The following is a 20,198-nucleotide window of genomic DNA, read 5'->3' as shown; positions in this document are numbered from 1 at the left end:
ATACAATGATCTGTGGAAGGAAAAGTGGAACAGCAATATGGCAGGAAGAAAAATATTATTGTAAATTTGAAGTAATTCTTTTATCATTGAGAGACTGGGTGGGCAATCATAGTGGACCATTTACAATCACCTGGGTTGTTCAAGAGCATCAGTACTCACTCCGTGGACTCTTTCCTGTAGCTCTTTCTGATGCTCAAAATCACTGTTTAATCCTTCTAGTTAATTCTTCATGCCATGTAGTCATGATTCTCCACTAAGTGCTCTACTAAATGCTCTCCTAGGCCGCCCTTGTGTTGACTGCCATGCCTTTGAGTTCATGCAGAGAGCTCTGCAGGATTTAAAGAAGACGGCATATAGTCTAGACACAAGGGTAAGGAAACATTAAATGTCTTCTTTTTAATTTTTTTTTCAATATAAAAGAAAATGCTGTGGATAAAAGCAGATAAGGTGGATGGATTTTGCACACTCAGTGAACTGTACTATCCTGTCTTCTAAGGTGAGGCTGGTTAATTACATTTCACCTCTCTGTGCAATAATCTGTGGAATTCTTCTGCTTTGGGGTATCAGGGACAATAAGAAGTATAGGAAAGTGTGAACTGACTATCCTCTGCCCTCTAGCCTTCTCTTGCTGAATTATAGCATTAGTGCTGCTCTTCTCATTCCAAATGCTGAGCACACACGGCTGTTTTTATGTCAGGGGGAGTATATAACTTATAGGTGAGAAAATAACTTACATTTATTACCCAAAAAAAAGAGACCCAGCTCAAACAAAAAGCCTACTAAAACAAAATACTCCCTGCACATGCTTTTATCCCTGGGGAGAGGCTAAGGGAGAAAACATCATCCGTAGAGAGTTTTTACATTTCTCTGATTTCATAATGATGAAAAATGCCACAAAGTAGAACAGCATAGGGAATGAAACTTGTTTGGCTTGCAGTCGGTGTGCAGAATTTGCCAGGGTTGGTACCTCCCTTCTGTGGGGGATGTTGAATCTGTCTCTTGCTGCTGCAGCCTGCAATCTGTGCCTACCTGCATCCCAGCTGCTGTCAGATGGTGGTGTCCCAGGAGGGTGGCTTTGTCCCCACCTCCCGTGTACCCTTTAGCTGAAGTGCTATAGATACACTCCTGCACAGATTGTTCAACAGAAGGCACTGAAACTTTTCTGCTTTTCTGATCTATGGTCAAGGTTGTTCCCAGGTCAAAGCCTGTGAACTGTTGTCTTTGAGGAATGGTCCTTGATGCTTAGGTGAAACTGCAAGTGCATGAACAAATATACCTTGAATTGTGACATTCTACAAAAAAAAAGAAACAAACATTCCAGCAGAACCAGATTGGTATGTAGCACATTTACAGCTAAACAAAATCTGTTCAATAATTACAGGTCAAATATATTTTGGGCTTCATGAAGAAATCTTGCTAATGAATCTGCTGAGCACTGTATACAGGCCAAACAAGATGTTCAGATTGTGCTGTAAAGTGGTTCTAGCACACCTTTTCCTTCTACAAACCTATGAACTTTTCACCAGATTTTCTACATCTTGATGCAAAATCTCTTAAAGTTTTCTCTGAGTGTCTGGCTATGGCAGTGACCTTTATGAAACCTTCAGCTTGCAGACCAAGAGAAAAACTTTATAAACACAGATATCCAAAGCAGGAGTAGCAGTAAGAACCCAAAAGATAGCAAGTGTTTTAATACTTATTAAAAACAAAAGCCAGCCAAAGAGATAAAATGAGGATAGAAAAAAGTCAGTTGAGATGAATGTCCTATTATTGGCTTTCACACTTGTAGATTTGACAGGAAGCCTGAAAATGTGATATATTCTCATGAAAACAAACCTATCACTTCCTTATCACTTTAAAATCTAAATAATTGAATCCATATTGAAATCCTTCAGATCCCCATAACTAGAACAGGCCTGTTCCAGTCATTAAGCTAGGAATTCTGCCTACATCTTCAAAAGACATGGGAATAATTAACAGTTGAAGACTTCTTGGAACTGCCTTCTATGATATTTTAACTCTTACTTTTATTATTCAGTTGTGGCCCAAATTGATTCAAGCTGAGGGTTTTAGGATCATTGCTTTCAGCCATATATATATCTATATATTTCACATTTGACTATCTTAGTCTGTTTTGCTACTTTGTGGGGCAAGTATTTCTGTCCTTGAAAATACAATTCCCTTTGTTAATATTCCCACTGGAGACACTGATTTCCTTGAAAAACTCTCCTTTGTTTGTGGGCAAGATTGTTAGATGATGACTAAGCAGCTCCTAACTGTGTTGGAGGGGGAGGGATTCCCAAAAGCTTAGAGAGAAAATTCTCATTTAATTCCTCCTGCACATCTTACCCTGCAGTTCTGTACAGGGGAAGCCTGTATATGGTTTTATTGCACAGCTCAAGAGTTTTCACACTTCATTTGGCCCTGGGTTGCTCTACATGGTGTCTCAAAGCAAACTGACTCCAGCATAGACCATCTATAGCCTTACATAACCCTTTTATGAAGGCCATAGACTGGATCTCCTTCCTTTTCCAAAACTAGCTGTATTTGTAAGCTACGCTGAGATGATGATTCCCTACTAATTGTCAGGCTGGCTGTATGAGAAGGGTCACAAACCACTTCTGACAGGCTGATTTCTACACATACCAGATCTGTTTACCCCTCTCTGTCCTGTTTTTTGTTGCTGCTGGCCCCTCAGAGAAGGCTGCAGGCTGGAGTAGTTGTTTTGGCAGTGAGAACTAACTCTGGGCAATATATTCTGGGGATATCTGTGATTCACCACTCAGCCCAAGTGCCGTATGTGATCATGAACTGGGGAGAGGGGTCTTGTGCTGCTGGGAGGGAGCTGCTCCCACCACAACTCTTAAGCCAGTTCACAGCCAGCTCCCTGTGGCATCTAAAAGCTTCTCAAGACAGAGCCCAGCAGGGGTTCAGCCATAAAACAAACCTTGCAAAACAAATGCAGTCCATGGGCTACACAGTTCACTCAAAGTCTGCACTTGTTTTCAGAACTCCAGCCCGTTTTTCAGAGTTAACCAGTGGACGTTGCATTACAACTTTAAAGAGATCAGTAACTGCATTTTTAGCTGGAACTTAATATCTTTTTCTTGTAGGTTCGAAATCTGATTCCTTTTCATGGTTTTGGCTTGCGTTTGTTTTTCTTTTTCCCTAGTTTTGGGTTGGTTGGTTGGTGCTGTTTTGATTTGGTTTTCTTTTTTTTAGAACAGGCTTTAACCTACCAGGCAATAATAACAAATCTATGAGCAAACAGTTCTGTGATCACACTCATAGAACAGTCAGCAAAGCTGTATTTACTAACGTTCATGTTGGTCTTTATTGCTTTATCAACTGTCAGTGGTTATTTAGTATGTTTAAAGCACAGTAAGCTAGATGTGTCCCTGAAAACAAAAAGAAAGGCTTGAAAATATTATTAAAGGTACATAAGATGGTGAGCAGCCTTGGGGCTCAGTTCCAAAGATGGAGCATCTTGGAGATGGTTGGCATGCTGTCAACTTCCCTTATGCAAACCATTGCAAATGATGTCAGAGGTGGTGAAAAGGTGGTGATATTGAGTGTCTTTTCAATGATTAGCAAAGTCTGATCAGATCTTTTCAGTTTTGCAGGGTGGCTGAAACAATCAAAGGTGATACCTGATTTAATATAAAACCACAGGGCTGTGGTCTTTCCTGAGATTTATCATCTGGGGCAGGGGGGGGGAAGCCTGAGCAGCAGATGGCTTTTCCTGCACTAAGAAGGCAAGTGGAGAGCAGGATGCTTCAGCTCAGCTCTGCTCTAAGTGCCTTTGCTGATGTGGGTCAATAGATAACACAGCTTTTAAAACACAGCCTTTAATCACAGGCAACTCCATCTCATATGAAAATCTCAAATCAGGCAGATTAAGGATGGGTTTGATTGGCATTTAGAGCTGGTAGTCTTCATAATGCCTTCTAAGAAGGCAAGTGGAGAGCAGGATGCTTCAGCTCAGCTCTGCTCTAAGTGCCTTTGCTGATGTGGGTCAATAGATAACACAGCTTTTAAAACACAGCCTTTAATCACAGGCAACTCCATCTCATATGAAAATCTCAAATCAGGCAGATTAAGGATGGGTTTGATTGGCATTTAGAGCTGGTAGTCTTCATAATGCCTTTTTTTTTTTTTTTTTTTTTTTTTTTTTTTTAATATGGAGCTGCCTACATCGGTAGGGATCAATCTGGTGAGTAGACTTCCCACAGCTACTGTGTCCCATGACAATAAGGGGGAAGTCCTCTCTTGGATCAGGCTAATTCTAAGATACAGCTTCAGCTCATGATAGGCAAACTGAGGTGGAGCTATGATGTTGGTGTCAAACATGCTCCATCATGCATCTGCTGAAGCAACAATTGTTCCAGACAGCCAAGAAAACCCAAGTGTGCGTGTGTGTATGTGCTAGAGAGGAAGGACTCCAAAATTTCCTTATGTAGCCCTGCTGCCTTTCCCTGGTCCTCAGCCCTTTCTCACACAACTAGGCTGAGAGAATGCAGGCCTTTCTGATCATTCCCAGCTCCAGCTCTCAGAAGTCTCCAATCCACCCTTGTTGCTTCAGAAGCAGGGATCTGTGGGCAACAGAGATCTCCTGATACTGACGAACCCAGAGACCTCTGCTTTCACCAGTTTGGACCTCTTTCCTTAAAGAAGCCAGGAATCTCATAATGTTTTTGAACTGGGATGGCTCCATGTCAGCTTGGCACCTCTTGTCTGTTTTAGGCTCCAAAGCATATTATCAGTAACAACTGAATTTTTGTATTATCAGTGAAACAGGAGAAGTTAAAGAAGTTAATTTCTTCCCTGAGAGTGGATCCAGGCTGTAATATTCTAAGTTTAAATTTTGAGTCTGTTTTTAAGTAAAATAAAATTTCTGACATGATTTTGGGGGTGGGTGGGGTGGTAAGCCTCTAATGAACCTCCAAGCTTATGCTCCAGTTTTTGCTGTTGAAGTAAGATTGCAGGAAAGAAAAATAAATTTCTCCATGTCACAGGAAGTAGTGCTATGTTGGTATGCCAATTAATCCCACAAAAGCAAAATCATTTTGCAGAGCAGTAAAAATAAATCTGATTTTTTACCCCAAAATTCATCTCATACCACTAGTTCCAAATTGTAGATTAAAAAATAAAATGGATTTTTCTTTGGGAGTGAATTAGTTTTACAATGCTGATGCTTGTTTTTTGATGATGTTGTTCCTCCCTCTTATAGACAGAAACTCTGCTTCTTCAGGTGGAAAAGAGAAATCTGTGCGACTGTGTAGCTGCCAATCTACTGAACTGAATCCTGGAGACACCTGAGGAGAGCCACCTGACCAGTGGTTTTTAAAATGCAGCTGTATAAAATACAGCTTTATGGAGTTCATGTTGCAAGCATGTATGCCCCAATGTACTGATGAAATTCGGGGCCTGTGTCTGATGTATTGGTCTGTTCTGTATCTTTTTTAAAAGTACCCTCTTTTCACATCTGCTGGATTGCCAGTAACGGCTCAATTCAGTAAATCTGTTACTTGATATTAGAGTGGAGGGAAAATGTACCTGCTTTGATTTTTAAATCAGAATTTGCCAAGTGTAACCCACAATATAATTTTGGAGAACAGTGCCCTAGAGACACATGCAGCTAGTTTTTGTCTCTAAAATGAACATATGTCTGTGGCAACTTACCCAGTTACACTGAGACATGACATTGTGGTCTCTGTAGGCTTTGCCTGTGTATTAAAGATGATGAAGTCCTTTCTGTTTGTTGTCTGTGCTGTGACCACCTTCAGGCATGTTGTAGTTCTGTCAGCTGTAATGAGGTGTGTGTCATGAGGAGTTACGTGTCTGCTGTTCTTGGACCAAAAGAGTTTATATCTCAGTGCTGGGCCTTCTGTTACCCTGCAGAAGAGTATTATTTTCTTTAATTAAAATGTTTGATTTCTTCCCTTCCTTCCCTGGACCCTCCATTCTTAACGTAGTGAATTTCTAAATAGCTTTATTTTAGCAGGTCAAATGGATAGAGTAAAAAGGAGAATCAGGGTATGACTAGGCAGCCTGGCCAGTTCCAGCTGTACCAAATGCTGCCACCAGCAACTGCTCAGCATCACATTGAAGGAAAGCTCTGTGCAGTGCCAAGAAGTTTCTTCATGAGACTGTGCCTTATTTTTCTTCGAGTGAAACACAGTGATTAGGTCACACATATTTAGTCCATCCTGTGCTGGACCGAACTCCAAATGTTTTGGTTTTCCCTCATAGTTGCCTTTGAAAAGCTCCTTTTGTGTCAGGGATGAAGAAAGACTTCTGTACCTGAAATCTGAGGTTGTTTTATCCTCACCTCTCCCCCTTCATTGTAAGATACTGTGTCCACTCTCAAGTCTGAAACAGGCTGAGCACTGTGAGCAGGTGCTTGGAGTTTGTCGGATGTGATTTAGAGCTGTCTCAAACCCTTCCACCACTGAGACCTGGCTGGGGAAGTGGATAGGACATCTGAAGGTAGGAATCTCTTCAGCTGAATTTGGAAGAAAGTCCCTGCCTGTGGCCTTGCTTCTGTAACTAAATTGGTTTGACTTTGCTGGAAGTGGATGAGAGAGGAAACACAACTACTGCTCTGCCACTGCAGCTGTAGGTATGGTAACAACAGCTGTGGGAGCAGAGGAACACCATAGGAACCCTGAGTGGCTTCCCAAATGTCTCCAGAGCTTAGAAAACCAATTCGTGTACACTGAGAAGTGCAGCATGCCCTTTTGTGTGTGACTCGGACACAGGCCAGCACAGAAGCCCAACGTGAACTGGAGAGGGGATTCTGATGTTATTTTTCCAAATTCCCTCAAGGAGCAGCTGTGCTGTGTGTTTTTCACCAAGTTCATTCACACAGCATGGGAGCACTGGCAGTGCTCAGTTCGGGCTGCTTGGCAGAGTCAGAATCACTGCAAGCCTCACCCCTCCCAGAGAGTGGGAAGGGGCAGCAGTCCTTATGCATGGCAGAGCACTCTCAGGATTTTGGGGAGCAAAGCCTCCTTTGGAGGGCTTCAGCTGATCCTGGCTGCAGTACAATGGCTTCTTGGAGCTCCTTGGCTTTTGCTGCACTTGGCTCATCCCCATCTTGCTCTAGCTTGGCTTCGTTCCCCTGCTTTGCTCTGGACCTGTCTTTTCTCTCCTCTGCATTTCAAACTCCATTCCCCCTTCCATTTTGGCACTGCCCTCCCTCTAGTTCCAGGGATTTCTCAGTGCTCTCCAGGCCCCTCATCCTGGTGACCCTGTAGTCACTGCAGCTGTGGGTGGTGGGGCTGATACTCCTCAGGTCAGCAGCCCCTGTAGTCCAGCTGGCAGCACTGCCAGAGCAGTGAGTGACTATGGTGTGAGCAACATCAGCATCTCATTCCCAAGGAAGAGGAATTCACCTGTCCAGGGAAGACATTGTGTGGAACAGCCTCTTTTTACCTAAAAGCCAACATTTCTCTTACAAAACTTGGAGGAAGTCCTAGAACAGCTCTGTTTCAGATGAAAGCTCTGCTCCTGAAGCTGAATTATTCTGTGCACTGTCCCCCAGGCTGATGTAATCTCACTGGCTTCTTACAGGTGTGAACAGGAACCCAGCCATGTTTGCCAGATGGAAACACCTATAGATCTTCATAAATTTTTCCCTTGGTGATTGCACAGACACTGGCTTGAGCAAAAGAAAATCTGACCCTGTGGAAATATTTTCCTTCAGTCATTTTGGTACAACTCTATGATTCACCTCTACTTTATGTTGGAACTGCAGAAGTGAAACACAAGATAGAATTGGGCTGTTGCCTCAAGACAAAGGAGCCAGGAGGGGGATGGATGGGGAAAGGGGAATAACTTTCTCATTCTCTTCCTCAGAATCTGAAAAATTTAAGGTTCTTTTCCATCTGCAGAGCTCTAATAGGACCAGGATTTTTCTAGTGGAGGTTTTTGCACGCTGTTTTAAAGTCCATCTTTCCTATTCTCTTTTCATTCAATGACTGTTCTGTATTACCTCTCATTCAAAACCATCAAAATGGCAGAGAGCAGCTAATATGCCACCAGTTCTGAAAAAGGATTGGCAGGGAGATGTGGGAATTGCACCCAGCAACTAGAATATCTATTATGGGAAAGAAACTTTTGAAGAATTTGAATATGTAAAGTCAGGTTTAGTATGACACAGTGACAAGACTCAAGACCATTTTTATAGAGAACAAGAATACAGCAGAACCATATAAAGTGCTGACAAAGGAGCTAGGATAAACAGAAGCAATGTACAGACTGGGAGTTTTCAGTCTAGACTAGAGATGGCTGAAGAGGATGATAGAAGTTTATAAAACCATAAGTGATCAGAGAATGGCTGTTTGCTATCCCTTTGCAAACAAGCAGTGGGATGCACTGAACAAAACCTGCTGGAGGCAGGGTCAGAGCAAACATGAGGATGATGCTCTTGACCTCCCGTGTGTTCCAGTTGTGGGAATCTGCTGCTGTGCGTCCTACAAGATGTGCATTTTTTCTCCTAAATATCCAAAGGTTCCTGTTTAATCCAAACTGTTGTTACACATAAATATAATGGGGTCATTAGAACACTCATGCATCCTTCTCACTGTCCACCTTGTCCTGTTTTATTCCCTGTTCTACATTATGTGGTGCCTCTCACTTTGTGACTGCACTGAAAGCTGTTTGGGGCAGAGAAATTGTCATGTCAATTGCACTGTCAGGTGGCCATCACACCTTTAGGTATCATCAATTTATTAAATAAAAATCATAATGTAAAATATCCTGGCCTGTTCCTCAAGTTTCAAGCACAGTATTCATTTATATGCATAGATTTGCAGTTTAATCTCCCTCTAGATATTCCTTAACCTTCCAACTCCATCTTGCTGCTCCAGCTGTGACTTTGTAGAGATGGGAAGTGGCAGAGATGATATTTTCAAGACCTCTAAACACCTGAAGTTTAAAAGGTGGCTTAAAGAATAAGAAGAAGAGTTCCAGGCATGGATGCCATGAGAAAGGAAATGCAAATATCTGCAGAAATTCTATTTTTACATTGATCTGCCTACACTTTTCCTTCTTCACAGTCAGGGCTGTCATCATTTGATTCCTGCTCTGAACCTGGAACTGTCTGAAAACCTGCTAACGCATCAGCTTGTCTTCGTTAGCCTTGAGCACCTTTTGCTGTTTAAATTGAAGTAAGTGACACTGCACTTTTCTGGTCATTTAAGTGACAAAACTATAGACTGTCTCTTCGTCAAGAGAGTCTGAAAATGGGACAGGACTGGCAACCCTCTCATTATTCTTCACACAGCTTCACTTCTTTGAGAGTCCAAATCAGCTGGAAAGACTGCTGGCTGGTGATGCATGTTAGACCCTTCCACAGGGTAAGCAGGATGCAGATTTCAAGGGAAAACAATGTTCAGTTTCTTGTTTAGATGTGGGGGGATCTGAATATTCTGTGTGTGTGCATTAATAGCTGCACTTAACACTTAATGTTCATGTTCAGGCAAACAGAATGGTAGCCTCAGCCCTGAGCCACATCTAACTGTTAGATAGATGTTTTCTAAGAATTGATGCTTGATGCTTTTTAAAAAAAACTTTATTTTTACCCAATTCTTTTATTTTATTCCTAAAGTCCATAAAGTGTTTGGCTATGCAAAAGCCAGTAGGCAACACAGACAGAAAAATGAAGGAATCCCATCACTGGGATTTTTGTGCAGTTAGGGACCTGTATGAATTGTTAGAGAAAGAGAAAAACACAGCTTCTATTTAGCTTTAAGTGCTAAAAGTGTTGATAACATGACATTTTGGTATGTATAAGGATATTCATCTAAGGGAGTTTTCTACAAAATAGAAAACATAGGAGATTTTCTTTATAAATTTAATCTAGTCCAAATTAATGGAAAGATTTGCTAACAGAAAGTACCTTTTAATACTAATCTGGACTAACTTTTGTTAAGTTAATTTAGGCAACCAGTACTGACCAAATCTGTTGTTTTGTGTGGCTCCTGCACTGAGCCAGGTGAAGCTTAACATCTTCCATTGCATAAATCCCAACGGGCTTTAAAGTTCACAGGTTTAGTGAGGTTATATCTATTAATCTTTTGACTGCAACTTATAAAGGGGATTGTGGAGTTGCACTCTGCAACTTTTCAGTTTAATATAGGGTCTGGGGAGAGACACAAACTTCAGGAAAAAACCCAGAGTTACTGTTTGTGACTGCCTGAAGTCCAGGCTTTCATGGAGGCCACCTGCAGTGCTAAAACTTGTCACTCAGAGTTCTGGGCATTGTGGGCTATTCTTCTTCCCCGGCTGAAGAGCAGAACTTCATCCATGCACTAGATTTGATACACAAGACTTCTTGCCTAAGCAGCTCTTGCATTCATCCTGGACTATATATACACTGTACCACAGCATCCAGCCTGTGAACCGTGTCTGGTTTCAGCTAACAGCACTAAATGTAACACACAATTCGGGCTTGCACTGAAGCAGGACCTGAACAATGTTTGCATGCCCTTTGACAGCTGGTATGTTGCACATTGAAAGTATGGTTTGGTTTATATACCATTTTACCCGTGGAAGTTTGAGCCACGTCCTGGAAGTCAATAGATTTCCTAAACTAGAATGAGATCTCCCCACCTGCCCTTTCTGTAAGCACAGACAGGCTGTGCAGAGAACTGTCTGTGCCTTCAGTCACTCTGGTTTTGGTAGCCGTGGAATAACCTGCCCAAATACCAGCACTTAAAAAATCAACCAACTGTTTCTTCCCAAACATAAAAATTCAGAAAGGATTTTTACACACAATTCACTAGCAAGTAAACAACAGCATGCTTATATCTTCCTAGACAGGGATAAGATTGGCAGTAGCAAGGCAAATAGCTCAGCTTCGTCCCCAGTGGCATTCAGAGCACACAAGCAGCACACAACCCTTGCCTATGCTGTAAATTGACCCCATGTCCAGCACAGTGATGCCTGCTGGATTTCCAGCAGTCCAGTGCAAGCCTCATAAATAAACCAGGAAAACTGGTATTTTGCCAGTGGTTCTTACTTTTTCTTGGAACCAAAAGCCTGAACTGACCTTCATTTCACAACAGCTTGACACAGCCCCTCCTGTGTAGCTGAAACCATTCTAGGCTTTTGAAAGCGTTTAAAGATGCTTGTCACACTTGGCTTCAGTTATTTTTGGAGAACTGATCAATCCTGGGTGCTTTCCCACATTTTGCACTGTGGTGAAAGAGGGTTCTTGGAGTTGACTTGTTCCTACACTGAAGGATCTTAGTGCTAAGTTTCTGTCATACTCCCTGTTTGCAGCCACATGCCTGTTTTGCAGTGTCACGTGAACTTCATTGGGACAGTTTTGGTGTCTCGAAGCCTCACAGTCTGACCAAGGTTCAGCTTGTGGTCAACTCTTGAAGGGTTTTCCAGGAGGCTCTGAGATAGGGAACTTGTCAAGCAATGATGCCAAGAACAAATTGGTCTTTTCACGAGGGAGAATTTTGCCTCTCACCAAACCTCTGACTTAGTGTTTAAAGAAGATACTGAGCCATCAAGCAATTATCTCATAGCATGAGGGACAAGGTAAGTATAAGGTGATTTAATTTTCAGTCCTTCTCAGGCCTAAGATGGCTGTCAGAAAAAAAGACAATACAATTGATTCTGTTTATGGGCTAAAATGTCTAACAGTGCACCAGCCTCTCACCTCTCAATTCATTGGCAAGGTTGTGGTTTACTTGGTTAAAGGCAGATTAAGAAACTGTGAAACCTGGCAACTGCCCTACAGCCAAATATCTCTGAACTGCTTTATCAGTGACCCATCCCAGAATGGGCATGTTCTGACATCATACTTGCTTAAACCAGAAAAAACATTTCCTTTGCCCTGATAACTGAGGGAGGAGAAATAATTAGTCTGAATTTCAGATGCTGCACAAGGGCAAATAATTTCTCCCAGGGGTGTCTGTATTTGCTGGAATTACAACACAGAGAGTTGGAAGTGACTGCCTGGGGAACAAAATTATTCTTAATCACAGAATTGGGAAAAACAGGAAGGGAAAGGTATCGTTAAGAAATCACTCCATTCTTCCCTTGTCTTTATGCAGGGCCACTATCCCAATGCCATTCCCAAATGATGTCTAGTTTATACCTGCAGGCTTAAATATTCCCCTGTCTTCCACAGGAAATCCATCCCAGTGCCATCCTCATTACTAAGACGTTTTCCAGGGGCTTTGGTTGTGCCTCCTGGATGCTATTTAAATCTGTGGTTATTTCTGCTGCTCTTGGTGTCTCTGATATTTCCTAGTACTGCAGTGACCAAACCAGACACAGCACTGCAGCTCAGACCTTCTGCTGAAGGCTGCCTAAGCTTGTGCACTTTTCTTTGTATATCCCAGTATAACTGTATTTTTGGGGGGAATGACAGAATATGATAAACTGATTTTAGTTTGTGACTTCCTAGTTTCACTATAAAAGTGCCACTTAATGGGCTGTTCCCCATTCCAAATATGAGCTGTTGATTATTCCTGATGAAGTGTAGCACCTTGTTCTCATTTTTATAAAATTGTATTCAGTTTTTAGACCCTTTTTTCCAACTTGTCTGCCTGATTTAGAATTCTAGTCCTCTCCCCCAGCTTTGCTTATAACGTCCAGGCTGATGTTACATCTTAAATGACCACTCTGCTTCTTCATTATCCAGTTGTCTAATTAAATGCTGAATAACACCTGAACTAAGGGAGTCTTTGCAGTCCTGATGTGATACATCTTCCCATGGTGACAGTGACCCACTGCTGACTCTGAGCAGTGACCCAGCCAGTCTTGCTGGCCTCAGAGAGGTTTCTTTAGTTCGCTTCTGACAATGCTGTGTGACACAGCAGTAGAAATCGCCTTGAAGTTGATTAAATTTGTCTTTCCTTATCTGCAAGGCCTGTTACCCTGTCACAGAAGGATAACAAACCAGTTTGACTTGATTCTTGCTCTTATTTGCAACTCCAGTTCTTGTTTTTCAAACACTTACAAAATGTTGGTGGGATTATTGCTTCAAGAACATTCTCAGGGATGGATGGTAAATTGGCTTGTGTGTCATTTTCCAGTTTCTCTTCCTCATTTTAAACACAGTCACTGCACTTACCCTTTTCCAAGGCTGGCATAACTTACATCTTCCCTGAGCTCTCAGCAATAATTGCTGGTGGTTGTTGTTTTAGGTCCTTCTTTCAGTCTCCTGTGGTAGGTCTAGTGACAGCCCAGACTAAAAAGGAGCTCCAGGCAGATCAAATCATAGAAAAGGGACCTGTCACAAACCTACAAGCATCAGTAACCAAAGTAAATTTCTGCTAGATGTTCTTACCTAAAATACGTTCACTGGTATTAGTTGTGTGAGCCTCCTGCTCACCAGATCTCCTTATTTTCGTCGGTAGATAAAAGAGATGTTTAGCCCTGTATCACTTTCTAGGCATCAACTTGGTTGAGTTTCCCCTTCTGCTGAACAGAGAATAAACCCTTCCCTTGGGTTTTGTCTTCCTTATTTTACTCCCTTTGTATTTAAAGGATGCTTTCTTGCTGTTCTTCATGTTTCACACTGTTTGTATCTGGGTTTGTGTTTTGGCCTCTCTGGGGTTATGCCTGGGGTTATTCTCCTCTCCTTCTGTTATTCAGGTAGTAGTGACCAGACACAGATTCTTCTGTGCCTGTGGTTTTTTCCTCTGTTTGAGTCCAACAAAGGGCTTGTGGCCTTGTTAGTAGGCAATGATTTAGCACTTCATATTAGGCTGGGATTAACTGCCCTGTTTGCCATGTGTGCCCATCACTGTAATAATGGAGTTAGTTCTAAAATCAGAACCTTTGCTTGCATCTTGCTTTTATGCACACCTATTCAACTCAGGCCTCTAATGTATGTCATTTTAACTGGATATATAAATTTTCTTCCTCCGCTTCAAAGATGTAACTTTCAATACCTGTAACACTTAGGCATCAATACGAAATTTTCCAAGAAAGCTACCAGATATCTATCATCACTAATCATCTTCCATTTAAATGCCTGATCATTCTGATTGTTTTGGAGGAAACTCTTTTTCTCTTTTAGCAAACAATTATTAGGTGTGTATTCTCCATTGAAAAAGATAAGTATAAGTGTTTCCAACAGCCCTCTGGGATTCACTATTATATCCTTCCAACCACAAATGGACTTCTGCGAATCTCTTGGAATTTTCTCACCTTCCAAAGTTAATTTAGTACTGGTATCCCTTAGCTATGGTGATAGCCAATAGTGAATGTAATAGCAAAGCAAGTCATGCAAATGTTTTCACGTGTCTCTCTTCTTCAGCTTTGTTGGAGGTGAGAGAATAGCACAGATTTCTGGAACTTTTCCATTCATACTGGCTCCTGTTCCCTGTGAATTGAGAATCACATCTTGGACCTCATGGTTCTGTTAGCAGGAGGAGCTGGAAACTTTCTTCATGTTTCCTAAAGACCCTGGTGTTTTACTCAAAAACTGGCCAGACTCTGTAAGTGCAGTGTCTGATTGTTTTATGTTGGCACTGAGCAAAAAAAAAAAAAAAAAAAAGGACAGTATTTTAAGCTTAATAGTGTAAGTAACACTGAAATAACACCTTGTACTCCTTTAGGTGGTGCATACAGAATGCCCTACTGCAGATATCACAATAGTTACCATTTTAGAGAAGTCTATATTGATACCTTGAAAAAGTACTATAAGAAACAGTGCTTTCTACCTATAAAGGTTATTGCACCTGTAGGTAATTCCTTCCTGTCCCTTTCTTGAAAGTCACGTACGAGAAGTAGGTTATAGCCCTGGGACCATAACAAGGGTATGGGCAAGAAACACATACACCAGGGTAAATGGAAGTGTAAGGATTTTGGATTACGTGCCAGAATTTCCATTGGATGTTAGTTAAAACTGCACATCAGGCTAGACTTTGTGACCAGCTCTAGATGGGTGTACTGTCTAGCTGTACAATGTTGTTTGTTGATACCCTGGGTCTTACGGAGCTGCTCCTTTAACAGGCATCTGAGGCCTCGGATGACGCAAACAATGTAAAACTGGTCCATCTCACACAACCTCCCTTCAGGCATCCAGCATCAGAACTTGGATTAGGAGTCTCAGCTTCTCACAAAGCCAGAGGAGCCATTTTGGTGCCAGACTCACCTCATGAAGATCCCAGTGACTGAGACCTTCATCTGGACCTTCCACACAGGGGAATTTGAGTTTCAGTTGTACTGTGGGCTAAAAATTTGGCAGTGTGTCATTTCTGTAGGAATTGCTTCCACCACTCTGGGCTGCTCCCTGCAAAATCCTCTTTTGCAAGAGAGGCAATTCCAAGGCACGTCCACTTTTCCAGAAAGTCCTGTGAGAGGACTTTTAAACTAACCTGGTCCAAAAGCACAAGCATTGAAGGGAGGGCTGTAAGAGGTAATTCTGAAGAAGCCACAGGAACAAGTGAAACGGAAGCAGAGTGCAGTGCTGGTGACAGCCTCTAGGGCTGAAGAAAGCCAAGGATAAACGATGTCTGTGTCTGGGAAGACTGATAGCTCCACAGCCTGGCAGGGTGGTTATTCTGTACAGACGAGGAAGGCTGGAGCTTCTCCTCGGTGAGAAGAGATGGAGTGTACTTCTGTGAGAGAACAACAAAGACATTAATTGAACACTTATGTTGCAAAATGAGCCTTTAATTGTGCTCTGGGGGAAGCAGGTACATGTTAGAGCATCGCTTTCTCTTTTCCCAACGGTATCACCTCCCCCATCTGAATGCTTGGTTTCAGCCAGGTGCTTACACAGATTCCCTGTCCTGGAAGCCTCCTGCTTGAACTTTGTCAGGACACAGCCTATTAGCAGATAGGCTGATCCCAGATCAAAAGTTGAGCTTGAAGAGAGCATCCTTAAACTTTTGCAGTGTGTACATTTTGGCTGGGCTCTTATCACGGTTACCTCGTGTGATGCTGTGTAGGATCTATTTTCATGTGGCTGGTCCATGTGCCAGGGGTGCTCTTGTCTACAAATCTTTGTTTTCAGTGTAGTTAAACAAAGACCATAATGCATTCTTCCCCAAAGTATGGGCTACCATCAGCAGGCCCTGCAACTTCATTTATCCAAGCAAACTTCTGAGTTTTCATCTCATTTGATACCTCACAGAATGAAATCTCACTTTAAGTGAGTTACAGCTAAAGCAAGGGATGGGAGCTCTGTATTTCAGCTCAGTCCCTTTGGGAATAACAGCAACAAATACAAAAATTGCCCAAGACTCTCTTATGTGGGTGGCAGCAGCCAGTGTCTGCCAAGGAGAGGGCATGGCCTTTGGGAGCAGAGGAGCAGTGACCATCCATCACATTGTGGTCTCTTTAAATCTTCTTCTCCACTTGGCAGCTCCAATTTTTCAGTGTTGCTATAGCAAATCTCCATGGCAATGACCCTAATCAGGGAAGAGGGGATGCAGAAGGGGCGCATGCTCAGAGTGGCTGCTGGAGCCTTGCCTGCTCGCTACAGCTGCTCCAAGGGTCTGGCACACAGGCGAAGAGAAAGATCAGGTACTGGGCAAACTGGTCCTTGGGGTGCATCTCGAGCCCATGGCGTGTCACGGCAGTGGTGTGTGCGAGTGGGTTTGTGTGTGCACAGCGCCTGTGCTTATCGTGTCTCATCCACTTCTTTGTGAGGAACATGCAGGGAGCAAACTGCTGATTTTCACTGCTTCTCCTTGTTCCAGGCAGGGAAGACAGCTTGAATTATTGATGAGAGCAATGGCGCTGCCGTCTGTGTGGAGCGAGATGCGTGTGGGAATCCTGCTCCTCTCGGTGCTCAGCCTGCTCAGCGCGGGGCTCGTGGGGGCTGGCCAGGACTCCGGGAGTGTCATCCCTGCAGAAAGTAGGTCCCTGCTGCACCCTGTCCTGCCTGCCCTCCTCCACTGCACCCTCAGCAGCCACACGGGCACTCAGCTCCAGGGGAACTTTGTGTTGCCTGATTAACGAGGCAGTAATGATGAGTTTGTGCCATGTCAGCAAAGCACATGAAAACAACAGTCATAGAAACCTCAAGCAAGCATAGGATTAGTAGGATTAGTAGTTATTTAGGAAAAAAATGCTAACTGCATACTCTAATTTTCATTTGAACTGGTATTCAAGCTCTTCGTTTGTAGGTCTTTTAGATCTGCTTCTTGGAAGTTTCATTTCCAGATTTGCCACAATACGTGTGATATCCTTACTAGTCTGAGTATTGTTAGAAGAAATTTCTGTGTATTTCTGCTGGGGCATTGCATCTTGCTTATTTTAGTATATGGCTGGAACAATAGGTCAAGTTCAACTTTCTTGTAACTACTACAAATCAACACAGGGGGTGTTTACCCAAATAGTGCATTTGTAAAGCATATATAAATTTCTGAAATCCTGCAAACCTGAAAAATAAATAAATATGACAGACTAGCTTGAGCACACCACAGAGCTGGGAGCTCTTGAATTTGGATCACAGTTCTATAAGAGCTTCCTCTGTCATTTTGAGTAAGTCTCTAAACTTTCTCAGCTCCAAAATGAGGCGATAGTTCAAAGTTATTAGGGGACGGAGTCAATGTTCTCACAGTGTTTTGGTGACAGCAAGTGGGAAGTAGCCACTCATTACAAACATAAAATGTCCTCTGGGGAAAAAAAAAGATAATTTAAACCAAAGAAAGATAAAAACAAATCTCTAGTACTTAGTCATGCTTACTTTGTATCACAGCTATCTTTTTATATGACTACCAAAATATTTAGTACAAGGTCTGGTTTAGTCACTGCATTTTATTCTCCATTAATTCCATTACTACTTTTCAAATACATTTATGCGTATTTGTCTCCACAGGACTTAGATGTTGAATTTCCCTCTTTTTCCATTCTCTTCTTTTTTTTATAAGTGCTGTGTTTTGGTCTGTTCTAAACCAGACCTCACTGCTATTTTGTGTGTCTGTTTTCTAGACATTCATTAATTCTAAGGAGTTTTGTGATGAGTAGTCCATTTTATCTCCTCAAAGAGAAAATCAGGCTTGGAAAATAAATTGTATGTACCCTTTGTGTGTCTTTGTTAGCAGAGGCAAGTCAACACATTTGGGAAAATGTATACAGTGGTTTCTTGTTCTACTTGTGTAGTGAAAACTCCTGTTTGATCTGTAGAACAAAACTCCTGGTTCAGGGTTTCTGACCCAGGTCTCAGAGAATTATAAAATCATAGAAAGGTGGGAAGGGCCATTTAGAGCTCATCTAGTCCAACCCCCTCCAATGGGCAGGGACATCTTCAACTTGATCAGGTTGCTCAGAGTTGAGTTCAACCTGACCTTGAACATTTCCTGGGATGGGGCATCCACCACCTCTCTGGGCAACCGATACCAGTGCCTCACCACTCTCACAGTAAAAAACTTCTTCTTTAACTGATTTAAATTGACCCTCTTTTAGTTTAAAACAATTACCCCATGTCCTATCACAACAGGCCCTGCTAAAAAGTCTGTCCCCTCCTTTTTACAGTATCAAGGAGTGTTTTTACTATCTTTTTACCATCCTCTAGCCAAGCTGTGGAGTCCCTTGAACAGCCTTTGAGGAAGATTCCTTGTCTTACTCCTGCACATGAGAGTGTGGAATGAAGGGCAGGTCAGAGTGTTTCTGTGGCAGTGTTCCTGCAGAGACACACTGCCCCATCCCAAGGAACAGAGGCTGCGAGCATTGCCACAAAAGCATAATGCTATTTTTGTCTGAGACCAGGACAAGAGCAAGGCTGTCAGCTAATTGTGAATTGTAAATTGTTTTGGACTGCTGCAGGGCCAGAGATTTAAAGCCGCAAAAAACTCCTCATGCTCCTCATCAGCCACTTGTTGAGAGAGTGCTACATAGCTGCTAAGTGCTCCGGACACTTTCCTTTGCCTGTTAGGGCTCTTCCTGATGGTTAACCTGTGAAACTCTTCCCTTAGGACAGCGGGTGCTAAAAGTTTGCATGAGATGGCAGAACTGATTGGTTAAATTCAAGGGAAAAAAATTCTAGAAAAGGCTGTTAGATACAGCAGCATTTCTTCTGGCTCAGGAGCTGCCTTAGCATATTCCTGAGACCTGGGAGGGTCTTTGGGAATGCATCCCTCCAGACTTGCCCTGTTCTTCCAAGGCACCCATTGCTGGCCATGAAGGTCTCATCTATAACAGTGCCCAGCGATGCACCCTGGCACAGGGACATGACTGTACCAGCGACCTGCTAGGATGGACCCTTGCACTCTTGTGTCCATGATAGGAGGCCAGTTGTCTATCTGGAAGACAGACTTTTTTTACTGTTCCAGAGATGAGCTGTCCCATGCCAGCTGCTCTCAAGGCTTGGGAATGCTCCCAGGCTTGCAATATTCCTCAAGAGATGTAGATCAAGGGAGACTCGACACAGGGTCGGGCACTCACTTTGATGTGATCTAGTACAGACATTCCTGGATCTTTCCCTGCTTGGTGCTCCACTGGCTACTTCTCATCAAGGAGCTGACTCCCGTGGGCATGGACCCATTTAGCGGGCACTGCCTCTGCAGCACGAGCACACACCTTCCCTACTGCTGGCACTTCAGCCCTTACTGTCGGCCCAGGCAAACTGCTGGTTCGGGGACCCTGGGTGACCCAGAGAGGGGAAGGAGGCTCTAGTGTATATATATGGATATAGGATGGGCAGGGACCATACTAAGCATCCTTCTGTGGGGCAGAGCAGTGTGGTGCTCAATGCTTTTCTCTGTTCCCAGGTGTGCGACGTGGCGCTGGCAGCATGCCTTTAGCAGGAACATTCCCGCATGGACCACACAGTCTCTCTCTCCCACCTGGTGGGAGGAATGTGTCCCTCCTGCAGCATCACGAGCAGGACAGGGGCAGCAATGCTCCGTTCAAGTGTGGGAGGTGCAGGAGTCACAGGAGAGGAGCATGAGAGTGAGTCACAGTTCTCCTTAGCATTGCAGAGAGATCCTGTCCCGTGTGTGGCACTGAGATCTGGCTCAGGGCATTATCCCCTGCTCTCTGCCAGTCACACAGCCAGGCACAGCTTTTTATGAATAATTCTAATTAGCAATGATTAATTGTGTCCTTTATACACAGCATTTAGCATATGCAAAAGACTGTTCAAGTTTGAAGTGGTACTGCTGCTAATACTTGCAGATTATTTTCTTTAATTTTCTCTGCAATCCACTAAAAAAAAAAAAAAAAAAAAAAAAAGAAGTTTTTTCCTAACCCCCCCTTTTCTTTTATAGGCA

The 20,198-nt window shown here is 42.9% G+C and overlaps 2 protein-coding genes and 1 long non-coding RNA gene across 3 annotated transcripts in view; all 3 read left to right on the top strand.

Annotated features, from left to right (window-relative positions):
• The window catches only part of LOC103625638, a 14,889-nt gene extending 8,943 nt beyond the window's left edge, over nucleotides 1–5,946 (top strand). The window contains exon 4 of the mRNA XM_008645094.2: nucleotides 5,231–5,946. Coding sequence (XP_008643316.2) covers nucleotides 5,231–5,302 — 72 coding nt within the window. The 3' untranslated portion in view covers nucleotides 5,303–5,946. The remainder of the gene's footprint in view (nucleotides 1–5,230) is intronic.
• A 3,233-nt stretch (nucleotides 5,947–9,179) lies between these two features.
• LOC108445081 lies at nucleotides 9,180–14,554 on the top strand. The gene is made up of 2 exons (XR_001859826.1): nucleotides 9,180–9,362; nucleotides 11,290–14,554. It is a non-coding gene; the product is annotated as an uncharacterized LOC108445081 (long non-coding RNA).
• Nucleotides 14,555–14,651: 97 nt separating this feature from the next.
• CUNH4orf48 (chromosome unknown C4orf48 homolog) overlaps nucleotides 14,652–20,198 on the top strand; it is a 14,990-nt gene continuing 9,443 nt past the window's right edge. The window contains exons 1-2 of the mRNA XM_017727748.1: nucleotides 14,652–16,564; nucleotides 16,683–16,840. Coding sequence (XP_017583237.1) covers nucleotides 16,380–16,564; nucleotides 16,683–16,840 — 343 coding nt within the window. The 5' untranslated portion in view covers nucleotides 14,652–16,379. The remainder of the gene's footprint in view (nucleotides 16,565–16,682; nucleotides 16,841–20,198) is intronic.

Source organism: Corvus brachyrhynchos, unplaced genomic scaffold (genome assembly GCF_000691975.1).
Source record: "Corvus brachyrhynchos isolate BGI_N302 unplaced genomic scaffold, ASM69197v1 scaffold80, whole genome shotgun sequence".
NCBI classification, from domain to species: Eukaryota; Metazoa; Chordata; class Aves; order Passeriformes; family Corvidae; genus Corvus; species Corvus brachyrhynchos.
Note: the sequence above shows the minus strand (reverse complement) of the source record. Positions and strands in the feature narration are given on the sequence as shown.